This window comes from Lagenorhynchus albirostris, chromosome 17, assembly GCF_949774975.1.
Source record: "Lagenorhynchus albirostris chromosome 17, mLagAlb1.1, whole genome shotgun sequence".
In the NCBI taxonomy this organism is placed as follows: Eukaryota; Metazoa; Chordata; class Mammalia; order Artiodactyla; family Delphinidae; genus Lagenorhynchus; species Lagenorhynchus albirostris.
This window is the reverse complement of record NC_083111.1, coordinates 64,960,629-64,988,294: the sequence shown is the minus strand read 5'-3', so window position 1 is coordinate 64,988,294 and position 27,666 is coordinate 64,960,629. Positions and strand designations below refer to the sequence as shown.

The 27,666-nt window shown below is 40.5% G+C and overlaps 1 protein-coding gene across 1 annotated transcript; it reads left to right on the top strand.

Moving 5' to 3' along the window:
* On the top strand, positions 1 to 27,666 carry HAS2 (hyaluronan synthase 2). Its single transcript, XM_060127660.1, has 4 exons — positions 1 to 102; positions 12,848 to 13,474; positions 24,257 to 24,358; positions 26,295 to 27,666. The coding sequence occupies exons 2-4, from the start codon at positions 12,848 to 12,850 to the stop codon at positions 27,222 to 27,224; spliced, it is 1,659 nt and encodes a 552-aa protein (XP_059983643.1). The 5' UTR covers positions 1 to 102; the 3' UTR covers positions 27,225 to 27,666.

Below are 27,666 nucleotides of genomic sequence, written 5' to 3'. Positions count from 1 at the left end.
ATCTGATCTCCTATTACCTCAGTTTTGGAAACTGCCCGCCACCGACCCTCCGGGACCACACAGACAGGCTGAGGACAACTTTATGACCAAGAGCTGAACAAGGTACGTTACACTGGCGCGATTTGGTGAACGGCGAGGGTCCTCGAATAGGCCAGGGAGAGGGAAGACATTATTCACGTTAAGAGTTAAAAACAAATTTAAGTCCGTTTTCGACAGAAAAGTTTGAGGTCTGAAAATTTCCAACAGACTGCAAATCAGGGGATATTTCAGATCACTGTCAGGCTTAGCAACATTTCCTCTGTTTTCTCCCATCCCTGCGGCGCTCGCCAGAAATCCGCTGCCTTTCTGGAACACAGGTAACCTCTTTGCCTGGGAAAGGCTGCAAGTCCTTGGATGTACTTTTCCATTCCGCATCTTCCCGAGCTGCAGAGGGGCTCACGAGTTAGGAAACAAGAATTTCCACTGTGTATGGAAAATGCATTCCGCGCAGCCTCCCCCTTCCCCCTTATTCCCATCACTTCTCTTCTTTTTTTCCCACACATTATCTGTGGGAAGGAAAGCCCTGGACAGCCTAGCGCGTTTTGCAAGTGGGAAGCCTGTTTCTTACTTGGAATGCAAAGGGTTAAAGCGATCCTGGGTCCCAGCTCTGGCCCCAGAGAAGGAGGGTCCTTCGCCACCTCCTCGCAAGCTACCGGCCTCGTTCGGCCACTCCCCGTCTTCCCCTGGCCTCCCTCCTTTGCACTCCCTGCACCCCATTAAAGTGTCACTGTGGGTCTGTCCGGGCTCAGCCCGGCTCCAGAAGCCATACTACGGTCTGGGGTCCCTGACCCAAGCAGTGGCACTCGGAGACCCGAGCGAGAGGAGGGCGCGCATCCCTCCTCTCGGCTGCAGGGCTGCCCGCCGGCCCGCGAGGGCAGGGCGTGCGCGGGGACCGCGTGCTGCGCGCAAGCAGCTGCAGCGTCCCGGGAGCCAATTCCGACGTGGCAAAGAGCACGCTGGCGCCTCTTTCCGCAGCTGCAGCGCGGGACACAGTCGGGTGGGGATTTGGGGGTGCCTTCCCGAGCGCCCAGCCCCGGGTGGGGGATGGGCTGTGGGAGCCGGGGTGAAGGTGGGAGGCGAGCCAGAGGCTAGGTTGGGATGGATAATCAACACCTTGGGCGGAATTCGTCACGGTGGTTCCCGCCCAGCGCGAGCGAGGGCTACAAAATGGGTCCCTGTGAACCGGAGGGCGGGTCTGAAAGGAGGGTCTGTGTGAGAGCGAGGGCTGAGAGGCTAGAGGCTTTTCCTCAGGCTGAGGATACGCAGCCGAGGGGAAGTGGCTCTGAAGGGATAATGAAGGCTGGAAAGAGAGGCTGGGAGCTGAGAGGCGGTGCCTGGGGAGGAGGGTTTTCAAGACCTGGGTCCTATTACACCGCCTTAGGTGCCAGCTTCCCGCGGCCGCTCCCTCCATCCCCCAGACGCCCGCGCTAAGTACTTGGGAGTCACCAACCCCACGCGCCTCTGGCTGGAGTGAGCTGCTACAGCCCTGCTCCCAGGAGGTGGGTGTAGGAGCTCTGCTGGCTCCTCCCTGCCCGGTTCCACACCCTTGGGGGCCATTGCTGCCGGGTGTCTCCCTAACAGCCGCCCAGAAAGGCTACACTACTCCAACCCACGTGACTGGCCTGGGATTGCCTTTGACGTCACACCTAGGGGGGAGGTGTGACGCAATAGGTCGGGAAGTCCTGATTGGCGACCGAGGGCTTCCCCAACTTGAGGCCTGAGTATATATACACTTTCAGCTCAGCCTTAGAGTAAAGCCAAGGAAGTCGGTAGTTGAACATTGCTGGAAAAGGGAAGCGACAGATAAGAACAACTTCGCGGCCCACTGTAGATTTCAAGGCTTTTTTCCGGCAGATTTCTTATTGTAGTGAAGGCATAGGATAATGTACCTTTGAAGGTTTAAAACAGGATTGAGATTTTTTGAAAAGGTCATTTTAACAAAATATTGTAAAGGTCAGCACACATTCAAACATGCCAATGATGAAAGGCTAAAAATTAAAATGTGTATTTACATAGAATTGGGTAGAACAAATAGTTATGCCCATCAAACTATTTGTAGATACAATTGAAAATGTGACAGAATCGGTTTGAAAAGAACTCTTCACTTCTAAACTTTTTTTTCCTTTCATTCCAATTTGTGCAAATTGAATCATTCATTACATTAGTTTTCACTGCATTATTCTAGAAGCTAAATAAGATTACTCAGGCAGCTGAAATACTGTCTTTTTTTTTTAATACTTATCATATCCCACCAAAGGTTTTCCTAATATTTTGGCTATTCTTTTAAATTTTCAATAAAGTTTAACTCTTTGAAGTACAAATTTTAGTATGTGTAGTTGTGTATGCATTAAGCAATATTGGGGCTAATAATTCAAAATTCTGAGACATTTCTGGATTAGAGCATTATAATGAGGATATCATTTCTCCTGTTTTCTTTCTCTTATTTATATAACATCTGAGTTGGGTGAACAGAAAAGCTTATTGTAGAAGTGTTGACATGTAAATTACCAGAATTACTTGTATTGTACCTAGAACTGAATCCTTTCTTATCAGAGAAAGCTATGGTGTTTATAAGAATTCAAGGTCTTAAATCAGTGACTAGCATCAAATTTGAATGTCACTCTCCACAAAACGTTTAGTCAGCTACCTTCCTGGAAAACAAGAATTGTGCAACAATTGAGTAACAGACTTACTAGAAAGTAAGTCATATTGAAACTAATCATTAATGTTAAGTCTGTAGAATAGTCCCACGATGTTGAATTTCATAAATATTTTTTTGCCCATGGTTTCCTTATCAGCTAAGTTTATTTTGAAGAAATATTTCTTGAATTGTTAAATTCATGCCTGTCACTGATTCATTTATTTTCTATCATTGGCACTGTGAAGAAAGGCCTTATCTATGGATTAATGGGGGATCCCCTTTAGCAAAGCTATATTACACAGTTATATATATATTTTTTTTTCGGTACGCGGGCCTCTCACTGTTGTGGCCTCTCCCGTTGCGGAGCGCAGGCTCAGCGGCCATGGCTCACGGGACCAGCCGCTCCGCGGCATGTGGCATCCTCCCGGACGGGGGCACGAATCCGTGTCCCCTGCATCGGCAGGTGGACTCTCAACCACTGCGCCACCAGGGAAGCCCCACAGTTATATTTTTAATCTAAGAACAAGTAGCATGTTACATTATTAACTTCTTGAGTTTTATAGAATGTGGGAGCTATGAGTTAATGTAATTGCAGAATAGAGCATGAACCCCATTGTCCCTTTCTGGGTTCACTTTTTATCCATGCACACCCAAGCTGTGTTCCACGAAGAGGCTGTAAGGACAGAACCAGTGGCAGTGCTAGGACAGCTGAATGGGGGGACAGCTCCCTACAGGAAAATCATTCCCATCACCCCAGTTTGGTTTTAATCCTTTCCTCTGTAGCAGCAATCTGCATAGACTTAGTATCATCCCACTGCATATACCTTAAATTCAATAATATTTTGAATGTTACCTATAACTTAATGTTAGCTATAACATGTGGAGTTTATATATATACTGCCTTACAATCTAAGAAAATGTCACTGATATATGAGTCAAAATAAATACAAGGTCAAACTCAAATATTTTTCAATTTAAATAATAAAATATTTAGAAATGAATGTCTCTTAAAAGCGTAATCTGTACTGCAGTTTATTTAAAAATGAACAAGATGTAGTGCATATCTAAATCGAATTCATCATAGAAAAAGCATACTCAGAGAAGTTTAGTTTTTTTTTTTTTAATTTATTTTTGGCTGTGTTGGGTCTTTGTTGCTGCATGTGGGCTTTCTCTAGTTGCGGTGAGCGGGGGCTACTCTTCGTTGCGGTGCGTGGGCTTCTCATTATGGTGGCTTCTCTTGTTGTGGAGCATGGGCTCTAGGCGCGCCGGGCTTCGGTAGTTGTGGCTCGCGGGCTCTAGAGCTCAGGCTTAGTAGTTGTGGCACGCAGGCTCTAGAGTGCAGGCTCAGGAGTTGTGGTGCATGGGCTTAGTTGCTCTGTGGCATGTGGGATCTTCCCGGACCAGGGCTTGAACCCATGTCCCCTGCATTGGCAGGAGGATTCTTAATCACTACGCCACCAGGGAAGTCCCTGAAAGAAGTTTTTAAATAACCACAGTATAAGGCAAAATGCAACCTGGCCCATAAAGAAGTAAAGTAATAGCTACTATTTATCACATGTCTAATACGTATCAGGCATTGAAGTAGATACTTGACATACATTATATCTAGTATCCCTCCTGCCCACCAAAGAAAACTTTATGAAAAAAAGGAACCTTGCCTCAGAAAGCTTAAGTAACCCACTCAAAGTCACAGTGTTAATAAGGAGAGTGGATGAAATTTAATACAGGAATTCTTGAATATAACACCCTTGAGCTGGACTATGCTGCAGCTGGGTTAGTCAAGTTTTATGGGGGTTCACACTGAGGAGAAAACACATCTGATTGAGAGAGATCAGGAAAGATTTCATGAAGAAATTTGGCATTGTGGTATATATGGCTACATAGGGAATGACCTATAGAGACAGGGCCCATGATGGAGGAACATGTAGAGCTAGGATTCCATGCTAAGTCTTCCTGTAATTTCCCCCTTTGCCACAGCGAACTTTAGGATGAAGTTTAGGATGGCAAAATTCAGGAACCAATAGGGCAGTTGGGAGAATGGACATCTTAGAAAGTCTTTGATCAATACAGCTGGTGCAAATGAAGAGAAATCTGAAATGTAAAGCTCTGGATCCAGAGACAGCTCAGGTGACAAGGTCTTCGAAAGGTGTATTGCCTAACCCTGCAAGCTCTGGTCCAGGTCTCTGCTAGAGTAAGTGCAGTGGGACTGGAAAGACAAAGGCCAGCTTCAAAGCCAGAGAGGGAGAGGAGGTCAGAAAGGGAGAAGGGGAGGGTCATGTGCTCTAACGTGTAGAGTGCTGGGAGATTTCATCTGGGTACTTCTCTTAGGATTTCTAGTTGAGGATGGTAGCAGAGGCAATACGCCTGAGGAATGTATAACAATGCAAATGAGATCATGAAAGTTTTCATAGACTTTAAGCCAGTGATTGCCAAACTTTGTCACAATTAGAATTACTTAAGGAGATTTAAAAACTCCTGATGCCTTTGTAGCACCCCATGCCAATTAACTGGGAATGTTTCAGGAGTCACACATCAGTAATATTTACAGATTCCCTGGTGATTTGGATGTACATCAACATTTGGAAACCACTGCTTTTTGATCTTTTGCTCACCATGTTTTCTAATCCACTGTTAGCAGACAAATGGCCACAAGCAGAATATGTCTTGTTACAAAGAAGTACATTTCCATATGCCTTGCTAGTGTCACCTGCCTAAGTAAATATTCCTAATTCTAATCATTCTACATGACTTGAGGCCTATTTCCCCCTCCTCCCACACGACACCAGTTTACGAGTAAAGAAAACCTGTGTTCTAAAACCATTTCTGCTATTTATTTATATTAGATGTGATCTTGAGCCATGCATTCACTAAACAAACATTTTAAAAAATATCTCCTGTTGTCCTTTGTGCTTTTGTCTGTTTAAATATTGGCTACAAGTAAAAGGACATTGATCTTGTCTTTATTAGATTTTGCGTGTCAGTCCCTGAGATCAATCTATTCCCTCAGTAAAGCTTCCTCTAAATGTGCCTTTTACCCCTTTGTACTGTGATACTAGGCAACAACGAGATACCTCGCAGAAGTAGAAAGTGCAAGTGTTACTTGTGCAAGAGTAACTGTTCCTTTATGTTAAGATATTGAAGCCATTAATATCCCATTAAAGCTGCAATAAATATATGTATTCCTTACCTGGTTACAGTAAGCCTGCAAAAAGTATCATTCCCATTTTGCAGATGAGGAAATGAGGCTCAGAGAGTAGATCCCAATATCAGTTTGCTCTTTGCATTCACCCTTGTTCAGGTGACTATGATGAGACTGCCCACAGTGCAGCCTGCATCCATCCTTCTTCTAGACACTCAGCCCTGGTTAAAATCATTAAAATGAACAAATTGAATTATACCCCAAATATTTGATGTCAGGGATATTAATTGTCCAAGGACACATGGCTCTCATTCATAGACCCCTCAAGTGCTTTGTTTAAAGTTGGATGGTTAATATGAGGCAGAACTTGGGCTTGAATCCATTTCTTCCCTGCCCTGTTATTCTTTCCATTATGCCAGAGTTACCCCTTGTTAACTAACAAACAACAGCTTAAAGGGGAGGAGAGTCAGGCTGATTAGGTAGGTACTGGCAGGGTATTAACCCGCAGAGAGCTGACATCACTGAGCTCTGCTGATGATTTCTTTTTAGGTATTTAAATGAGCTCCATCTTTTAATCTTATAATTAGGTGAAGTCCATATGACTAGTTCCATTTTATAGATGAAGAAACTGAAGATGACAAGTATTATGTAGCTTGTTCGAGGTTACCCAATCTTTAAAAGAAACCATTAAAAGATAGCCAGGAGTCTATTCCAACTCAGTCTGGTTCCAGAGGCCAATATATGTGGGTGTGTACACCCAAACACACACATACACACACACACTCACAAGTCATTAGCACTAAACACAAAGCGGAGTGTAGATTAATGGACAATAAATATTGTAAGACAACTAGAGTTTAAATGGAAAAAAAGATGATCTCATTATCCCTCATGCTCCAAACTTGACCCCTGAACTCATAAGATTACTCAGACTACAACTTATAATTTCAGGAAATGCTGTTAGGGACCATTTAACTTTTTTTTTTTTTTTTTTGGCGGTACGCGGGTCTCTCACTGTTGTAGCCTCTCTGGTTGCGGAGCACAGGCTCCGGACGCGCAGGCTCAGCAGCCATGGCTCACGGGCCCAGCCGCTCCGCGGCATGTGGGATCTTTCCGGACCGGGGCACGAACCCGTGTCCCCTGCATCGGCAGGCGGACTCTCAACCACTGCGCCACCAGGGAAACCCCATTTGCCTTTTTAAAGTCTGTTACCCAAAGGTCTTGTAGAGCCTGTCTGGTACCCTCTACAATCATGACCTTTAAATAGCTGCGCAAGAAATCATAGAACTGGTTTTAAAAGAAGGAAAAAACCTGCTGGATGAAGGATACCCTTAAGGGCTCAGCATATTCATTGCCCCTGCAGCAAAGATAGAGGAGGGCCCTGTGCTCTGTCAGTCTGCATTGACAACGTGGGTCCACATGATTTATTCACTTATTTAAAATGTGTTTATTGAGTACCTACTATGTGCCACACCTTGTTTTATGATACAGGAACACACAGTTAATTGAGATACTCAAGTCCCTATGGCCAAAGAGTGTTCTTAGTGTAACTTAGAAAATCAAACAGGGTCAGAAGAGAGAGTGACAGGGAGTGAAGAGAGGGCAGGGTGGAGGAGTCTTTTTTTTAAAAATGTTTCCTTTTATTAAAAAACTTTTTTTTGGAGTATAGTTGATTTACTGGAGGAAACACTTTGGAAGGAGTGGTAAGCTAGGGCCTCTCAGAAGAGGTATCACTTGGCCTAATGCCTGCAGCCTTTCCTAGATGCTGACTTGACTCATTTGAATTCACTTTATCTTCTCCCTGATCCAAAACAGAAGGCCCCCTTCATGAAAGCTGAGGGAACTCGGTTCTCACCACTGCACTAGGGCAGTGAGAGCAGCTGGTATTCTCTCTCATCCGCCATTTGCTGTCTGGTTAATACAAGGAAGGTCAAGGGGAGGAAAAGGCTCTGATGCCCAATGACCTATAGAGTCCCACTTGGGGTATACGAGCAAACAGCAAGGCTTATATCTGCTCTACAGGTGGAACCAATGGAAACCGAAGCACCTCTCTTATGGTTAAACAGGATTTTGACTGTTGGCATTAAGAGCAACACTGATGCCACGTAGGTGGAACCAGCAGCCAGCTCCCTTTCGGACAACATCACTCCAGGTCCCTTTTGACTGTACGCACATAGGAAGGTATAGGACCCCAGCAATCTTCTCTGAGTACAGGCTGGTGTTGTATCTGTACCTGAGTACATGATATCCATTTTTCCATTACAGCAGGAAAACAGTTTTCAACGTTCTTTTCTAATCTTTCCTTACACACATGTTTATTAATCAGAAGCAAAAGGATGTTGCCTATTTTGTCATGAAGGTTCAAGTCTGTTCAGCCAACATTTATTTACTGAGGACAGTCTAGTCACCTGGCATTATGCCACCATGTGAACCCTACTCCTGGTTGTGTGATTTGGGGTAAGTTACCTAAATACTCAGTCTTGGTTGCCTTGTCATATGTATATGTGATTTGTAACATGAGATTAACAGTATATTTATCCCCTAAAGTTATTAAAATTAAATAGGATTTTGCTGTTCAAGTAAACAAAACTTGCTTCAATGCCTGGAGCCTAGTAAATGATGAGTAAAAGTTAGCTGACATAATAACGATGCCAATGATGATATTTAGGAATAAAGTCACATCTATCATTCAGCAAATATTTCCTGAATACCAACCATAACCCAGGCAATGTTCTATGTCCTTGGGGCACGTTAGTGGAAAAAAAATATATAAAATCTGTTGATTTTGTGGAGTTTACATTAAGGTGCACCAAGCTATTCTTCAGCACTTGGTTTGGCCTAGAATTCTGTGAAGACTAGTCCTTGGTGAATAATTGGTATCAAGTCCAAGAGCAACTTAAAAATCAATTAATAGACTAAAGTCTAATCCTGGGCAAAAAAAATCCAAGTTTTATATTTTCACTCTTTATGGGAGGTAGATTTCTAAGTCTTCTATCAGCAAATGATCTGGGGTGAAACTAACCATATTTTCCAATTTAGCAATAAACCATATGTCTGAGAAGGAGCGTTTGCTTATGAAACAGAGTATTTGAATTGGGGACTGTCTCAGAAAGTCTCACACATATGGTGCCCATATCTCTGAAATTATAAAGAAACATCCTGTGCGTCAGTCCCTGAGATCAATCTATTCCCTCAATGCAGCTGGGTCTTTAACCCTTTGGCCTGTACTGAGATGCTACATGCGTCGTGCTAGGCAACAACACAACACCTCGCAGAAATAGAAAGGTTCTGTTGCTGCAGTTTACTAGCAATTTTTCCCAGGCTGAAAAAGGACATTCTGTAGACTCCTATGATGTAAGAGGGTGTTCCCACTTCAGCAGTGGCCAGCAGATGCTATGCGAACACTCTCTGCGTCCACACGTGCTGATAAAAGCAAGGAAAATGTGAATAATGGAAAAGAATAGCAGGCGGTTCTTTTGCTGGCTATGCTGATTTGAAACACAAGCAGAACACACTTTTAAGCTTCTCCCAGGCAGAGAGTTTTAGTCGCCTTGAAATTTTTCACTCTTGGGAGAATGACTCATGTCTTGGAAAAGACAAGTTCCTAGTCTGGTGCTCCCAGAACCTTTAGGCATTAGTTAATGTACACTTTGGGAGTTTTCAGCATCCGATCAGAAGTTTTAATTAACAAGGGATGCTGTGCTCTCTTGCCTTTCATTGAAAACTCAGCATTTCACCATTGCCCAGCAGCTTGAACTTTCCATTTGCGTCGTGATTACCTTTATCAGGGTACTTGTTGCATTCTATGAAATCCTATATACGTGCTAAAAGTGGAACGCACATTTGGTTTTTGTTTTGCTTTGTTTTTTTAGCTTCCATGTTAGCTGATACTTTGTATTGTGTTTCTGATTTTTTAAAAACAGTTTCACAAACACTTTGATTTTGCTCCTCACTGTAGCCCTGTGAAGGGTTGTTGACAAGTACCATCATCTCCATTTCACAAAGAAAAATAACGTCCACAAGCTCAAACCCTGATCTCCAGCCTGCTCTGCATTACTTAGATTGTAATGAGTTTGGGAAACTAAACCCAAAATGAGTAATGGGCACACAAACAAACACAAACTCAAAAATTATTTCTTGTTAACATAAGAGTCCAAGGCAGGTATTCCTGATTGGTGGCATTGGTGGCTGGCTTCCTTCCATGTGGCAGTTCAAGGAAGCTCCCTCTATCTTTGGGCTCTGCAATCCCTTAGGACCTGTTAATATGTACATCAAGACTGTGGAGGGAAAAGAGATATTGCAGGAGGCCCATTCTCCCCCTTAAAAGCCCTATTGGAAGTGGCACGTCTCAGATTAACAAAGGCTGGAATGCCACGGCCACATCAAGCAGTCTGCTCAGATGGAGTGGAAACACAGTTGGTGAGCAGTCACAGTAAGCTACCCTAAAGTGTAATGCATACCCACTCAGGACCACCTCAGTGATGACCACAGGGGCGAGAATGTGAATGGTGGCACTTGGAGCTGAGGGATGTGATGGCCACACAGCTAGTAAACCAAGATGTTAATAGGTTTTATGTCCACATTCAATTTTTTTTTTTTTGCGGTACGCGGGCCTCTCACTGTTGTGGCCTCTCCCGTTGCGGAGCACAGGCTCCGGACGCGCAGGCTCAGCGGCCATGGCTCACGGGCCCAGCCGCTCTGCGGCATGTGGGATCTTCCCGGACTGGGGCACGAACACACGTCCCCTGCATCGGCAGGCGGACTCTCAACCACTGCGCCACCAGGGAAGCCCTCAACATTCAATTTTAAGTCTTAATGTGGAATAGGAAAATATAAATAGCATATCCAATAAGAGATTTTGCAGAGGTAATTGCTTAGCCCAAAGTAACTTTGAAAATAAATTTACTTAGCTTTCAAAAATTAGTTGAATTAAGGGAAAAGATTAAATTGGAGTTACTTGCAAATTTGGAGATGTCTTTCGTTATGCTCATGAGGTGACTTTTGGAATGCACGTGGTTGAGGCTGGTTGCCAGTAGAGCCAAACATGTGATTAGAGGGTTGGAACTTCCATTTCCCTGCCCAGACCATTGAAGAGGGAAGACAGGCTGGAGATTGAGTTCAGTTGCCAATGGTCAATGATATAATCAATCATGCCTATGTAATGGAGTACCTAAAAACCCCAAAGGAGAGGGTTCAGAGAGCTTATGGATCGATGAACATGTGGAGATTTGGGGAGAGTGGGGCCTGGAACTCCATGCCCTTCCCCCATACCTTGCCCTGTGCATCTGGTGTTCCTGAGTTACATCCTTTTATAATAAACCAGTAATCTAATGAGTAAACAGGTTTCCTGGTTCTGTGAGTTCCTTCTAGCAAATTAATTGAACACAGGAGGGGGTCTTGTGAACCTCTGATTTTTACCCAGTTTATCGTAATTACAGGTAACAACCTGGGCTTGCAACTGGCATCTGAAGTGTGGGTGTTTGTGGGGGGCAGTCTTGTAGGACTGAACTCTTAACCTGTGGAATCTGATTCTGTCAGGCACATGATATCAACATTGATTTAATTGTCAGGCACCCAGCAGGTGTCTAGAGAATTGTTTGTGACATGTGTAGGAAACCCCCTCTCCTCCACATGTTGGAACTGGGTCTAGGAAACCAAAAAGAAACAAATTTTAAAGGTCTACCAAGCACCTCTTCTATGCTCATAATTGGAGATGCTTTGAGAAATATGAAATATATGATCCTCCTGTACTCTAGTTCAAAATATTTCAGGAGATTCACAAAGGCTAGGGAGGTGTACAAAATTGTATATTATTAAGAACTGGGATGTGTTTTTAGGTCTAATGTGTTAAAGCTCTTAAGACAAAAGAAAATTTACCTGTTGAAATTAAGCGTGATGCTATTTCTTCTCTAATTGTATGATTTATTTCTGCAAACATTTATTGTGTTCTTACTGTATTCCAGTAAAGTTCCTGATCACCAGGTTCGAACCAGCTGGTATGAATGATGGATGAGGGAGACAGCCATTTGAACAAAGGAATGTAATACAGAATTTCAGGGGCTTTGATAAATGTCTGTGTAGGATATCTATGCATAAAGAAATTTTAATGGCAACAGAGACTTGGGAAATAATTGAGTCTAAATGCCCTCATTTAACAGATTTTTAAAGACCAAGGCCCAGAGAGGAAAAGCAACTGGCTCGAAGTCACAGAGCTAGTTGATGGAAGACCTAGAAGGATAGAATCCACGTATCTTTACGTTCAACCTTGGCTAGCTGCATGGGAAAGGTGTGAGCTGAGGGATTTCCACTGGAGATGAGATAAAACTACACATGAGAGGGACTTCCCTGGTGGCGCAGTGGTTAAGAATCCGCCTGCCAATGCAGGGGACACGGGTTCGAGCCCTGGTCCGGGAAGATCCCACATGCCGCGGAGCAGCTAAGCCCGTACGCCACAACTACTGAGCCGGCACTCTAGAGCCCACGAGCCACAATTAGAGAAAGCCCGTGCGCAGCAACGAAGACCCAACACAGCCAAAAATAAATAAATAAAATAAATAAATGTATTGAAAAAAAACTACACATAAGAAATTTAGCAAAACCTGTAGATTTTTCACTGGTCAGTATTGTGGTGAGGGAACACGATGGCACAAGAAGAAAGAGTGCCTGGCTCACAAAATATTTAGATCTTATGCTTAGCTATGACCACATACATAGAGTGCATCCTTAGACAAATGATCTAATGTACTAAAACTAATGCATATGTGCATTACGGTTTTCAATGGTACACTGCATCATCCTCTCATTTGATGTTTGAAACAGTTCTCTGAGGTATGCAGAAAGGGCATCCTTATCCCTGTTTTGCAGATGAGCAAACTGAGATGCAGAAAGTCATACAACTAGTTAAGTGAGAAACTCAAGGTTAGAACACCTGGAATGCTTCTAGTCCAATGCTCTCCCTGTGATACCAGGTATACAACAAGTATGGGACAAGAGTGGCTAACCAAGTATATCATGTGATTATTTTGCAGATGCATTGTGAGAGGTTTCTATGTATCCTGAGAATAATTGGAACCACACTTTTTGGAGTTTCTCTACTCCTTGGAATCACAGCTGCTTATATTGTTGGCTACCAATTTATCCAAACAGATAATTACTATTTCTCTTTTGGACTATATGGTGCCTTTTTAGCATCACACCTCATCATCCAAAGCCTGTTTGCCTTTTTGGAGCACCGAAAAATGAAAAAATCTCTAGAAACCCCCATTAAGTTGAACAAAACTGTTGCTCTTTGCATTGCTGCGTATCAAGAAGATCCAGACTACTTACGGAAATGTTTGCAATCTGTGAAAAGGCTAACCTACCCTGGAATTAAAGTTGTCATGGTCATAGATGGAAATTCGGAAGATGACCTTTACATGATGGACATCTTCAGCGAAGTCATGGGCAGGGATAAATCAGCCACTTATATCTGGAAAAACAACTTTCACGTGAAAGGTCCTGGTGAGACGGATGAGTCACATAAAGAAAGCTCACAACATGTCACCCAGTTGGTCTTGTCCAACAAGAGTATTTGCATCATGCAAAAATGGGGTGGAAAAAGAGAAGTCATGTACACGGCTTTCAGAGCACTGGGACGAAGTGTGGATTATGTTCAGGTAGGTTTCCACATCTGCCAGGACAAACACATTTAAATAAAGCATCTTTTGTATCTCTCCAGTCATATGCTATAGTCCATCCTTGTCCCTTCTGGACACAGTGCTTCTTTCAGTTCATCTGAAAACAGCATGACTGTTGAAAGCACATTCTGAAAGAGAGCAAAAAAATCTTGTAAAACGGTTAAATCTATCTATGAAAATGCTTAGCTTGTGCAGTGTTATTGGTTGGAAATCAAGATTATTTTGAACGTGAGACCCTTCCTTCCTTCTCTTCCCCTCCCTTACCTTCTCTGCCCCCTTGGTTCTGCCAAATCAATTCCAACCTCATTTTCCACACTCTTAAAATCTCCAGCGTTGTAAGAAAATAGTGTCTCCTCCAGCAGAATGAGCTTGAGAAAATCTGCAGGGCCAAGGGAAAGCTATAAAATATTTTTCACAGAGACTAGGCAAAATGGGGGCGATGAAAACAATTTTGATTTAAAAGTGTAGGAATTCAAAACTGAAACACATAGAAAAAGAAAAAGGGAAAAGGAAAACAAACACAAAAAAACAACCTTCCCAGAACAAAATCTAAGTCATGTTTATTTCACTCCCCAAACAGCATTACCTCACTCCATGCAACTTGACCTTTGAAAGCATTTGTGATGGTGTTTGCTTGCATGAAAATTAGGCAGGCTGTGTCTCTCATTAGTTCCCTGACTGCTAATTCTACGGTTTCTCCTCTTCTAGTTCTCACTGAAAGTTTCTTCTTTAGAACATTAATAGGGTACATGTGAGTTTTCTAGTTGTACTTTTGTGCAGATATTTTAGTTAGATTTTATTCATGATGATATTGAGAAAAGAGAACTCTCTCTGGCTTCAAATATCCATCCGGACACTTTTCCTCTTTTCTTAAATGTGAAATCCTTGTTTTTGGAAGACCCATCATATGTTTTAGGGGATTTATCAACGCAAAGTGATGCCCAGTGTGTCTCTCTGTGTAATGGGATGGCAGTGGCCACTGGCTTCAATGTCAATTGACTGAGGTTCTAATTAACAATTTGTAGCTGGTTGACCTTGAGCAAGACCACCTCCCAAACCTCAGTTACCTGATTAGAAGGAACAAATCTCACAAGGGATTTGAGAAAATTATTTCAAATTATGTATCCAAAGGGGCTTAGCAAAAGTTGTTGATAATGGCATTGTTAATATTATTAAAGCGTTTGCTGTTAAAGTATTATTTCTTATATGATTATCTAGTCCTTACTTGAAAACTATACTACATGTCAATTGCTAATTAACATGTTGTTAATTTAGCTAATATCTGAAGAATTTTGAGGTATTTCTTCAGTTCATACCATCTGCATAAAAGGGAGTTGATTAGAGTTTCAACCCCAAGTGTCTCCTAATTTCTAGAACTTTCACAAATAAGGCTGTTTTAGTTAAACCAAGACATTTTTACATATTTACCTATTGCAACTTCAGGCCCAGATGAGAGGATAAGATGAAACTTTTAAATAAGGAATGGCTAGGGAACTTACAGAGGATTTGAAGAATAAAGCTCTGGGCCTAAAATGAGAAAACATCTGTTTTGATGTTTTGCCTTTAATTCTAGTTAAAACAATTTACATTTGTCCTTTCTAATCATGACATTATTGTGAGATTTTTCTTCTTTGTTTTTTAACCTGCTTCTCCCAAAGCCCCTTCTCCCAACATTTTGTTTGGAATTTTGTTTTTATCCTTGACAACTTGACTTGTGCCTGTCCAGGAAAAACTAATACAAAATATAAAATTTTAGAGTAGGCTTTTTGCTAGTGCCCTCATCAGGCTTGAGAACTTTCCTTCCTTCAGGCTGAAGCCTCCAGATAGACTGACCCTAGCATCAGCTGTTATCTGGCCACCAAATCCGCTTGAGACTTCCAGTCCATTCAGAGCACTCAAACAGGGGTAAAAAACCTTTTGGCATTCTGAAACTAGTAAATACTATCCTGCCATGCCTCATCGATGCCCTGTAAAAACAGAAATTGCATAAAGTTCAATCTAATATAGTACTCGCATCCTTCCTTCTGATTGACCCAGGGTCCAAGTGTTACAGAGCAGAAGCCACAGAAAGACAAATAGGGAGGGGTTTGAGGATGTTGGCTCCTGAATATTACAAGTGATTGAATGTGGAGTTCAAGTTGGTTCGGGATGGAAGGAAGCAAAATTCAGGTGCTAATACACAAGAGAGAATGGGGGTAGGGGAAGAAATGGACCATCTGCTCATATTTGCTAACCTGGCCAGAGAACACTGTTTAACTGTGCAGAGAGATGGCCAGAATGATTGGTTTCCAGTTGCAGCTGGATCCTCAGCACTAGTCAGCACTCTTTTCACTTGATCTTGAATAGATGTCTTGCTTATTCCTCTCGCGTCTGTTATTTCACATCTTCATCACTCTCCTAGGGCCTTACCCAGACTCCTCCCTGCTTAACTACAAACAGATGATCTGGCCTTCTACAAAAGAGAACAGCAAAAGTACAGGCTGTGAAGGCCGTCAAGATCTGACTCTCTTCTGCTTACAGTCTCAAGGGTACCACACCTCACCTCCTATCTCAAGGTTAACCTTTCTACCTGCACTCCTGAGCCTTCTGGGTTGGCTCCCTCTGGTTTCTTTCAGAGCAAGCCTTTCTCCATCACCACCTCTTATATCTCTCCTCTCTCATCTCTAGTCTTCTATAGTAATTACTCTTTCAGGCCTGTAGCCTCTCAAATAATAAATGCTGACGTAGAACATGAAGGGAAGCTTTAGTTTAAGATGAAGCCAACATGGTAGGAAATTCATCTATGATGCTAGTGGCTGCTTCCAGAGATAGATAAGATAGAAAAGCAGCAGAAGAAAAATAAAGTGAGAAAATCAAATACAGGGAATGAGAAATAAGGAGGTGAATGAGGAAGATTTTCTTAATTTTGAATCAAAGTATTTTCTGGAGAAACTTTTTCAATGATGTAGAAAAGTGCAATGAGCAAAATTAAAATAATCTGCAGCAGAGAGGGGAAAGATAAATTAGGAATTTGGGATTAACGGATACACACTACTATCTATAAAGTAGATAATAAAGAGCTACTGTATAGCATAGGGAACTATATTCAATATCTTGTAATAATCTATAATGGAAAAGAACCTGAAAAAGAATAGATATGTATGTATGTATAACTGAATCACTTTGCTGTATACATGAAACATAGTAAATCAACTATACTTCAATTTAAAAAAATCATCTGAAGCGAATACATGACCCATACATAGATTATCAAATTTAATACTTTCCAGCATATACTCTTCTATTTTTCCTTATTTTAAAAACAATTTTGAGATTATATCATGTTTACTTTTCTGTATTTTTTACTTGACAATATCAGAAGACTTTTAAAGTGTCTTTTGATATCTAGATTAGATAATTGCTTTATTTATATCTCTTTTCACTGAACATTGATATTTCCACATAAGTGGCCACCAGTCTATATAACAAAGGAAAAAAACAGTATCGTCCGATGTGTATATTAAGAATTTCCCAGGTAAAAGTTATACAATAAGTATGAACATTTTCTAAAAGGGAAGATTATAGGAAGCAATTTTATTATTAATTTAATCTGGCAGTACCATAGCTATCCAAGATTCTTTGAGCAGAAGGAAAGTAAGACTAAATCATTCATAATAGTAGAGTTGACCCTTATTATTCATGGATTCTGTATTTCCAAGTTCACCTACTGACTAAAATGTATTTATTACCCGAAAATCAGTAGTTGCAGTGCTTTTGTGATCATTTGCAGACATGTGCAGAATGGCAAAAAAAAAGTGAGTCATCTGATGTGCATGTTCCCAGCTGAGGTCACACAAGATTACGCTTTGCCTTTTTGTTTTACCTTTTATACTGTAAACAAGTAGCTTCTTTAGTCTATTTAATATTATATTTTTCACATTTTTGTGCTTTTGGTTGCTGATGTAGCTGTTTAAAATGGTCCCCAAGTGTAGTGTTGAAATGTTGTCTAGTGATAGTAACACAAGAAGGCTATAATTGCCTTATGGAGAAAATAGGTTTGTTAGATGAACTTTGTTCAGGCATGAGTTACAATGCTGCTGGACATGAGTTCAATGTTAATGAATCAACAATACATATTAAATAAGGTGACACAAATAAACAAGTAAGCACAAATACAACAAGGTTAGGTATTGATCACTAGACAAAGATGCCGTGACCAGAGACTTCGAGGAACCTAACTCTATATGTCCGCTAGAAGCAATTTTTTAGTATTTGCTAACTCACTGTTCATGGAAGCTTTGTAGAACATAACTACCGTGCCTAATGAGGATTGACTGCGTATAACATTTGATTGGTTCCTATTTTCTGAAAATTTCTGAAGGGTCATGTTGAGAATGTTAATGTGACTTTGTATACTTCATCTTAGAGAATGAAATTGAGCACATTGAAATAAGAATGGGGAAATCTGAATTCTTTATTTAACTGTTTACTTGCTACGGGCCTCAACTGGTAGAAGAGATGATTTCTGAGATCACTTTTAGCTAAAGACTCTAACTTAGGACTGTCTTAATTTCTTTCTAGCAACATATCTATGCTTTTCAAGATTGGGATCAAACAAACACAACAAACAGCAGCAACAACACAAAAGGGAGTATAGCATTAGAATTTTCTTTTCATTTTTAATCTACACTTTCCCTCAAAGTTGGGTTCTTGAATGTAAACCCTGATTTAAGGCAACCATTATGTGCTTTCCAACCATTTGGAATAAGGGTGTTTCCTGGCTTAAGCCTAGAGGTGACAACATTTGGTTTCTCATTTTTCCAGCTGGCTTGTCACCTTTGCTTTACACCTACAACTATTACTTGTGTATAAGCCTTCCTGAAAAAGAAAAGAGAAAAACCAAATGACTCCTTAATGTCTTAAAAAGATTCTAGGTTGCGTGAAGGCAAATGTCACTTTATAACAATTTGGGTAACACATTCTAACAAGAAAGGTATATATCTTCCCAATTCCTTTTAAAAAGAGCAACAAATAAGGGCCAAATTGTTGAGGTTTTTATGATTTAGAGGCTTTTTATTGGCTAGATTTGAGGTCTTATACCATAAACAAAATTACTACGAGAGAATCATCTTCCCTATCCCCCATCCCTCGCCCCCAAAAAAGTTTCTGTATTTTTCTTTGAGAGCATTTATTTTTTCCTGGAATGGTCTCACTGATTAATTTCAAAAGGTCTTTTTAGTCCTAAAATTCTTACATCCTATGATTTTGTTTTTGCCACTCACAGTCTGCCTTAAACTGCTCTCTAATCTTTTTCCCTAGTAGTCAGCCCAATCTAAGGATTTTTATATTGCCTGCTCAATAATCCAGCTTGTTTAATTTAAATTTGTTGGGCATTGGACAAGGCATTAGTTTTTGCTCTCTGAGCGAGTCATGGTTTATTTACAGTACAGATAAGAAGGACCCCTTCCCTCATTGGACTAGTGTTCTTAGTTTGTGCCTCTGGTTTTGATGATCACTTCTTAGTAGATATGTCTTCCTTTTAATGAGCATTTACTATGAGCTAGCCCTTATAACTGCTATACATACATTATCTAGTTAATTCTCCATTACAGCAAACTTATGAGGTGGATGTGCTTATCCATATTTTTCACCTGAGAGATGGAGACTTAGAAAGGTGAGGTAAGGAGTTTAAGGTTACAAAGCTAGTCCAAGGGAGTATAACTGGTCAATTGTGGATTGGGACTCAGATCTGTCTGATTCCAAGGTTTTGCATAGTGCTTTCTTTTCCTTTCAGTAGTGTGTTTACTCTGGCATTGTACTGTTAGGAGTTCTGGGGGCTAGCACCATCTTGTGTTTGCCAGTAACTAACTATCGGTGAATTTTAAAATTCTGGGTGACTTCTTTTCACTAGGGGGAATGTCCTGGGGGAAAGAGGGGGTAGGGGGTACTTTCCATTTACTATGTGGTTAAGTTTTGGAAGGGAAACTGGGCAGTGGGATCATGACCAATAGTAAACTTCAAACATGGTTGAAATAAATCATCTCCCTGTGTTCAGGTTAAGATGAAGGGTCAAGATTAAGAAAGGATTGAGGTTTACAAGCAGGCAAAGCAGTAGCAACAGAATGAGTCTTGATTAATTCTCAGCCTGTTTCCTCATCGAAGGCAGCCAGAATAGTTAAGGCTTCCTGTTGCTGTGTAGCTCTCAGAGCCCTTTGAAGTGGTGCGGGGCAGGCAGAGGTGGAGAATCCACCAGTCAGTCTGAAAGGAAATATGTTTAAAAAAAGGTGAAACATGGATACTCAGCATTTTAGACTTGGGTCTTAGAAGTTGAAAAACATATGGTAGAATAACTAACAATATTTCTACAGGATATTTTGATTTAAATTGTTGTGAGGTAGATTAACTTTAAGATCAGTGAGATAAATTGGAATGGACTTACAGTCTAACAGCTTATTTAACACATTTCTAGCAATTTATATACCTATAGGTGTTTTGGATACATTGGAACTTGTTCATTGTGATAAGATATTCTTTTTTTTGTTTGTTTGTTTGCTGTACGCGGGCCTCTCACTGTTGTGGCCTCTCCCGTTGCGGAGCACAGGCTCCGGACGCGCAGTCTCAGCGGCCATGGCTCACGGGCCCGGCCGCTCCGCGGCATGTGGGATCTTCCTGGACCAGGGCACGAACCTGTGTCCCCTGCATCGGCAGGCGGACTCTCAACCACTGCGCCACCAGGGAAGCCCAAGATATTCTTGATATGTAATCCATTCTCATGTTCCTTTTGGTGATTCTCTTTACTGAGTCACCTGTTCATGGTAATAAGTGGGTTTACTTAGCAAGTATAAACAATTAAAGATTATTACCCTATACTAATGGCATATATGACTTTTCTGTGAGCCTTTGTAATTTACCGAGGACTTTTACATACAGTGTGTCACTCTGGTATCATGATGATGGTAACAGTTTGTTCAAGGTCATAAAAGTAGTAAGCCTCTTGATTTGTTATAATAGTCAAATTTTGGCCTATTATAAGAATAGGAGAGAGAGGCAATCGTAAAAACCTCTAGTAGAGTTAAATGGGGACTTAGAACATACTTTATCTTAACTTGTTCTTTTAGTTTGTTCTTTGTTTTTTTATGAAAGAGACCCACCCCCGGCTCCCCAACCAATTCTTTTAGGCTCAGGGTTGGCATACTTGCTTGTAAAAGGCCTGATAGAAACCATTAAGCTTTGCGGGCTATATGGTCTGTGTTGCAGCTATTCAACTTAGCTGTTTTAGTGTGAAAGCAGCCATAGATAATATGAAACTGAATGTGCATGACTGGGTTCCAATAAAACTTTATTTATGGCCACTGAAATTTGAATTTCATATAATTTCCATGTGTCACAAAAAATTATTTTTCAATTTTTTTTCAGCTATTTAATAAGGTAAAAGCTATTTTTAACCCCCAGGCCATATAGAAATTGGTGGGAAGGCAGACTCGTCCGTAGACCTTAGTTCGCCAACTCCTGTTTTAGATACGGAGAAAGCGGCGGCACTGTCTCTTGGCTAGAACAGTGAAGGACAGGGAGCCATGGTCTTAAGCAATTTAGCCGATGATTCTGTGGTTAAGATTGAGGTGGCTGGTTCCTCCCAATAACGTCTTCTTGTCTTGACATTTTCCACTCATTTTAGTCAAAATTTGGTGACTTTGCCTCATTTCCATATCTCCTAGTGAGAAATCTTATGACTGGCGATCATGTAGTTTAAACAAATTACAGTGATACATTCAGCGTGGACAGAAAGACATTTTGATTTGTTCTCCAGTTGTTTCCTGTGTGCAAATCAGTCCTGTGGTTTTTCCCAGTGTGAGGTTAAGCTCCTTGTGAACTGGTGTATTTCTCCCACAGTTTCTAGCCCAGAGCTAAACAGCCAACATTCGTGAAATCGCACACTTCTCATTAATTGGTGAGGAGACAGCTAGAAATCCTGTTTTTACTAGACTGATTTTAAGAAGGGCTAGAGTTATACCCTTTACACACAAACAAATTAATACTGTTATATCCATGAACATACATGCTTTCACAGACTGTCATGGACGGTGGTTTTCTAGTTGGCATTCTATCACCAAAGAACATCCAGAAATTGAACTTCTTTGGAAAACTCTTTGATCCCACTAGAACAAACCCCTCCCAGGAGATTTCTGAGAGCTTTCCCTTCTGACAGTTCAACTCACCATGTGAACAATCTCTCTCTGAGAACTTCTGGCACTTTGCTGTTGGAAACTGGGAGGGGCAGGGCCAATTTAGATATGCAGAACCTCAGAAGTTTGGTTCAAGTTTAGTCATTTCACAGAGGCAGTTCCCTTGGCTTGCTTATCTTACAAGCAGGCGGAGTTACTTGAACATTAATTCTAGGTTGCCCCCTTCCTGTTGTCTTTAGTCTTATTTTAGCTTTCTGGTTTTACCTTTCCCAGCTTGAGTCAATAGAGGTGGGTGTGGCCATAAACTCTGGATGCTGAGAGGTGGAAAGGTGGCTTTGAAATTATGCCTTCACTTTCTACTACCCTAGTTACTGGCCTGCCAGGCTTATAGCCGTATACCAAACAGTGACAGACAAGGCATGAGAGAGGCAAAATATCGCTATTGGAGGAATTTGCTTCGGTTTCTGAGGCTTGGGACCCTTGAGTATAAACTGAAGTATTAGAAAAATCCTATTTTTTTAATGGAATACTAATGCCTAGCTGCTGTCTATTTTTTTCCTCTAAAATAAGTAAGACCATGCAGACCAAAACAGAATGCCCCCTCCAAAAAAATGGGGCAGTAGGTTATTTAGAAAATGCCTGTTTCTAAATAGGTAAAGTAATATACAAAATTCAGAAATTAACTTTAAAATTGTTATAATTAGTTGAGTCCAGAGAGGTGATGATTTCACTTTTAATAATTGGATACCCTATATACTCCTTAAGTCATGTTACAATAATGCATTTGAATTGCTCTTTTCACCAACATTCTTTATTAATATATATTAATGTTTTTCAGAAAAAAAACTATTAATAAAATTAAGATAGGCACTCTTTTTTAAATGTTGAGACTTCCTAGCTATGTATGTGAGGGACTCCTCCGACATATAAAATCCCCTTTAACTCAGAGTTCATGCTTCTAAATATTATTTTCATTCAAAACTGGTATATCAAATCCGTACTATTTTTATGAAGCAGCTCTGAGAACTGCACAAATACTTGCTTTTTATATAAATAAAGAGACTAAATCTTGATTAAATTCATAAATGTAGCCAGACTACATAGAAAAACAGTGGAATTGCAGATAACACTCCCGTCTCTGCCAATCATATCATTTATTGCTTAGATGGGGATGTGAAACTGGTTCATTACATGTCAATTTTCATCACTTTATGTCTACTTGGGCCTGGCTGCATTTTCCAGAAAAGGATACTATTTTATTAATATCAACCAGGAATAGAGAGGTGACAGCTCTTTTCCTACTTTTGATTTTCTTTGATCATGTGGAAGAAGCTCCATCCACAGGTGTAACGTACCTAATATCTCCCTAAGAGAAGTGACTTAATCTGATTGGTGAGTACGGGAGGAGTAAGGGGTAGCCTAGCTCCTTCTTCCCCCTTTCTTCTAGAAGTGAGCCGCCATGAAGGAGCAGGCATCTGCCATCCCTTTTGAAGGGGCATTAACTGTCTTGAGGAGGAGACTAGTCCCACTTAGATGCTATTTGGAATTGGTACATCAGTCTAATTCTGGGGAACATAGTTACAAAGTCTGCTACTCCATTGATATAAGCCCTATTCTCCATATCAGCTTTATGGGTATACATGTCATATTTTGGTTTCTCCTCTCCTTTATTTTTCTGTTTCATTCAATAAGTTCATAAATCAGCTTGGGAAGAAAAGTACTATTTATAACCCTGTACCTTTGGCCTCCAGTAGAAATTTCTGGGAGCAGCTAATGGGTATAGACAAATCCTAATAATTTTCTTGAAGTTGTAGTTGGTTTGGTTTCAAAATTGTTTTTTCGTCCTGTATAAAGTTTGTTTTTAAGAATAATAATTAGCACTTCTAGAAAAGCTTAAGATAATTTAACATCTACTTCTGTATACAAAGAGCTAGACGAATACTTGATACTCTAAAATAAAAAGGTGGACTGACCATCAGGCTAGTTTCCTTTCTAATGGAATGTCATCAGCTAAGCCCAGGTCAAATGGACATCTTGCTTCAGAATTAATTATACAACCAGCCTTAGTAGAACTGCTTTCCTGTCTTAATCACCATATGAAAATAGAGAAAAATAATCACTGTTAAACATGCCTTTTTTTCAATACTGTCATAGGAGTTTCCTATCATCATTCAGACCTGAGGGATAAGATATCTAAAAGCCTTATGGAAGGCAATTTTTTTAAAAAAAGAGATATCTATGGTGACCAACCCAAGATGTTTTCCAAGTCCTGGAAATCTAGGATGTTACCTGGGACATGAGACTTTCATTGCCAAAATTGCATACATCCATGGCAAACCAGGCAAAACTGGTCACCCTACATGACATGCCTAGGTCATCACTTTAGCTGTTCTATCCAGCCATGTCATTAGCTTAAATATTGAGTTTGCAGGTTCTTTGTGTTGGCCATCATGTAGCAAACTCTCATCCCTGTGTTACTCGCTTATTGAGGCCTTGTGACAATAGGCTGAAGGCATAATATATATGCCCACTTTTGACTACACGGAGTACATTCATCATCTTCTTTTCTTGAACTTATTTCTTACTTTCTTCTTTGCAGGTTTGTGATTCAGACACCATGCTTGACCCTGCCTCATCTGTGGAGATGGTAAAAGTTTTAGAAGAAGATCCCATGGTTGGAGGTGTCGGGGGAGATGTCCAGGTACATGAGTTCACTTTTTGCATGAGTCACTTTTAGTAGTACCCTCACTCACTGATTCTTTGAACATACATTTAGTATACACCCAGATCTGTGCCAGATATTGTTTCTGGTGCCAGAGACATACTAGAATGTTCCTTGGACCCACTTTATACCTCTTCTGCTGTCTAAATTGAAGTAACTTATGATTTCTTTGCTTAATCCTGGGTTATAACACAAGTATGTACTGGCTGATAAGTTATATAAACTATAATGTAAATGTGTAATAATTTCTGCCATATCTTCTTGAGCCACAACTTAATGTTCTGGTAAAATGATGTTGGAATTCATTTAGTACAAGGGTTAAGAAATGGAGGTATGGCAGGAGATGGAGTCTGTGTCATATAACTATGTATTTAAAAGCTGAACAATATATGGTTGGTCAAAAATCCAAATTGGAATACAAAGGAAAAAAAAGAGAAACAGCAACTCAAATTTACACTAGAGAGAAAGTCAAAGGAACAATTAAGTGAGTTTTCCAATTATTATTTATTTCCCATTATTTGCTATCAATGGAGAAACAATAAGTGAAACAAATATTAATGAAGGTGATTTGAAATTTATGGAATGGGAAAACAAATATGTGAAAATATATGAAGATTAAAGTGAGCCCTTTGCAAAAGTGCACTAGATTTTAGCCAAAGATGTGAGAAGCACGTGGAATTTTGACTTTAAATGTAGGTATTGTGTTGCTGTATAACCCATATTTATATGCATGGTAATAGTGAAGGCAAAGAAAGTGCACTAGATGGACAAAGAAATACCCTGGTGATAAAAAGGAAGCATGTAAAACCCAGATGAAAACTGAATAAAATTGAGACAGAGGAGAGAATTAAGAAATATTGCCCCCCAAAACTAATAATTTTAATAGCCTTTGTGTAGAGCATTATTTCAGGATTCCAGATCTGGGGTGAAGCCAGAGCAAACCCTTTTATCACTGGCATTGCTAAAACTGGGGAGGAAGGAGAATAATAGAGTTGGATGAGTTGAAAAGAGAAGAGCATAGGACTTAAAAACTTTCAAATATTAGATAGTAAGAAAGTGGGAGAATAATTTTTTTTTAAAGATTTTTTGATGTGGACCATTTTTTTAAAGTCTCTTTTGAATTTGCTGCAATATTGCTTCTGTTTTATGTCTTTGGTTTTTTGGCCGTGAGGCGTGTGGGTGGGATCCCAGCTCCCCCACCAGGGATGGACCCCCCCCCGCCCACCTGCATTGGAAGGCGAAATCTTTAACCACTGGACTGCCAGTGGGAGAATAATTTAAGGGCTGAGAACCAAAGCCGAAAAAAATCTCAATTTTATAACATAACAAGAAAAAGAAACAAAACACATAACAAAAGAGAACAGAGAGTGATGGAGTAGAAAAAAATTATTGTCAAGAAGTCCCAACACATACACCCAACTTATCAAATTAATATAGTATATAGAATCAAAGAAAATAATGTAAAATTGTGTTAAAAAAAGGAAAGAGGTTAAATAGAAGGATAAAAAAAACAAACATGGGCTTCCCTGGTGGCGCAGTGGTTAAGAATCCACCTGCCAATGCAGGAGACATGGGTTCGATCCCTGGTCCGGGAAGATCCCACATTCCATGGAGCAACTAAGCCTGTGCGCCACAACTACTGAGCCTGTGCCCTAGACCCTTCGAACCACAGCTACTGAAGCCTGTGTGCCTAGAGCCCGTGCTCCGCAACAACAGAAGCCACTGCAATGAGAACCCACGCACAGCAACGAAGACCCAATGCAGCCATAAATAAATAAATAAATATATTAAAAAACAACATCAAAAACAACAAACATTACTCTAGGTAGTAACCTCACAATGGTGCAGATTTTGCTGGAATTTTTAGCTGGGGCTTACCTTTATTTAATTATTTTTACTTTTATTTTTCTTGCAGATTTTAAACAAGTATGATTCCTGGATATCTTTCCTAAGCAGTGTGAGATACTGGATGGCTTTTAACATAGAAAGGGCCTGTCAGTCTTATTTTGGATGTGTCCAGTGCATTAGTGGACCTCTGGGAATGTACAGAAACTCCTTATTGCATGAATTTGTGGAAGACTGGTACAATCAAGAATTTATGGGCAGCCAATGTAGTTTTGGAGATGACAGGCATCTAACGAACCGAGTGCTGAGTCTGGGCTATGCAACAAAATACACAGCTCGATCCAAGTGCCTTACTGAAACACCTATAGAATATCTCAGATGGTTAAACCAGCAGACCCGTTGGAGCAAGTCCTACTTCCGAGAGTGGCTGTACAATGCCATGTGGTTTCATAAACATCACTTGTGGATGACCTATGAAGCAGTCATCACTGGGTTCTTCCCTTTCTTTCTCATTGCCACAGTAATCCAGCTTTTCTACAGGGGTAAAATTTGGAACATCCTCCTCTTCTTGTTAACTGTCCAGTTAGTGGGTCTCATAAAATCATCTTTTGCCAGCTGCCTTAGAGGAAATATCGTCATGGTCTTCATGTCCCTCTACTCAGTGTTATACATGTCAAGTTTACTTCCCGCCAAGATGTTTGCAATTGCAACGATAAACAAAGCTGGGTGGGGCACATCTGGAAGGAAAACCATTGTTGTTAATTTCATAGGACTCATTCCAGTATCAGTTTGGTTTACAATCCTCCTGGGTGGTGTGATTTTCACCATTTATAAGGAATCTAAAAAGCCATTCTCAGAATCCAAACAGACAGTTTTAATTGTTGGAACGTTGCTGTATGCATGCTATTGGGTCATGCTTTTGACACTGTATGTGGTTCTCATCAATAAATGTGGCAGGCGGAAGAAGGGACAACAGTATGACATGGTGCTTGACGTATGATCTTACGTTTGATGTTTGCAGTTACAGATGCAGACACACACAAAACCTTAGTTCCTTTAGAGACTGTGCGGTATTGTGGCATCAGATAATGCCACCAAAGGAGACATATCACTGCTGCTGGGACTTGAACAAAGACATTTGTATGGGTTTATTTTAATTCTGCCAAAGTAAAATGATACATCAAGAAGAACTCAGATTTAACCTGATATTTCTATGAAAATGGGAAGAATTCTTTGATTATGCACTTTTTCCTTATTGTACATCTGCCTAAGTGTTTTGCCCTATATACCTCACTAGTCATGCTTTATGTGGGTTATCATGTAAGAAAAGGATTTTGGAAACTCAAGGAAAAGTTCTTTCAACATATACAACCTAACTTATGTACTGTGTTGATAGCTAATTTTTTTTTAGAAAGGTTTTTCTGTTTAACTCTACCAAATGA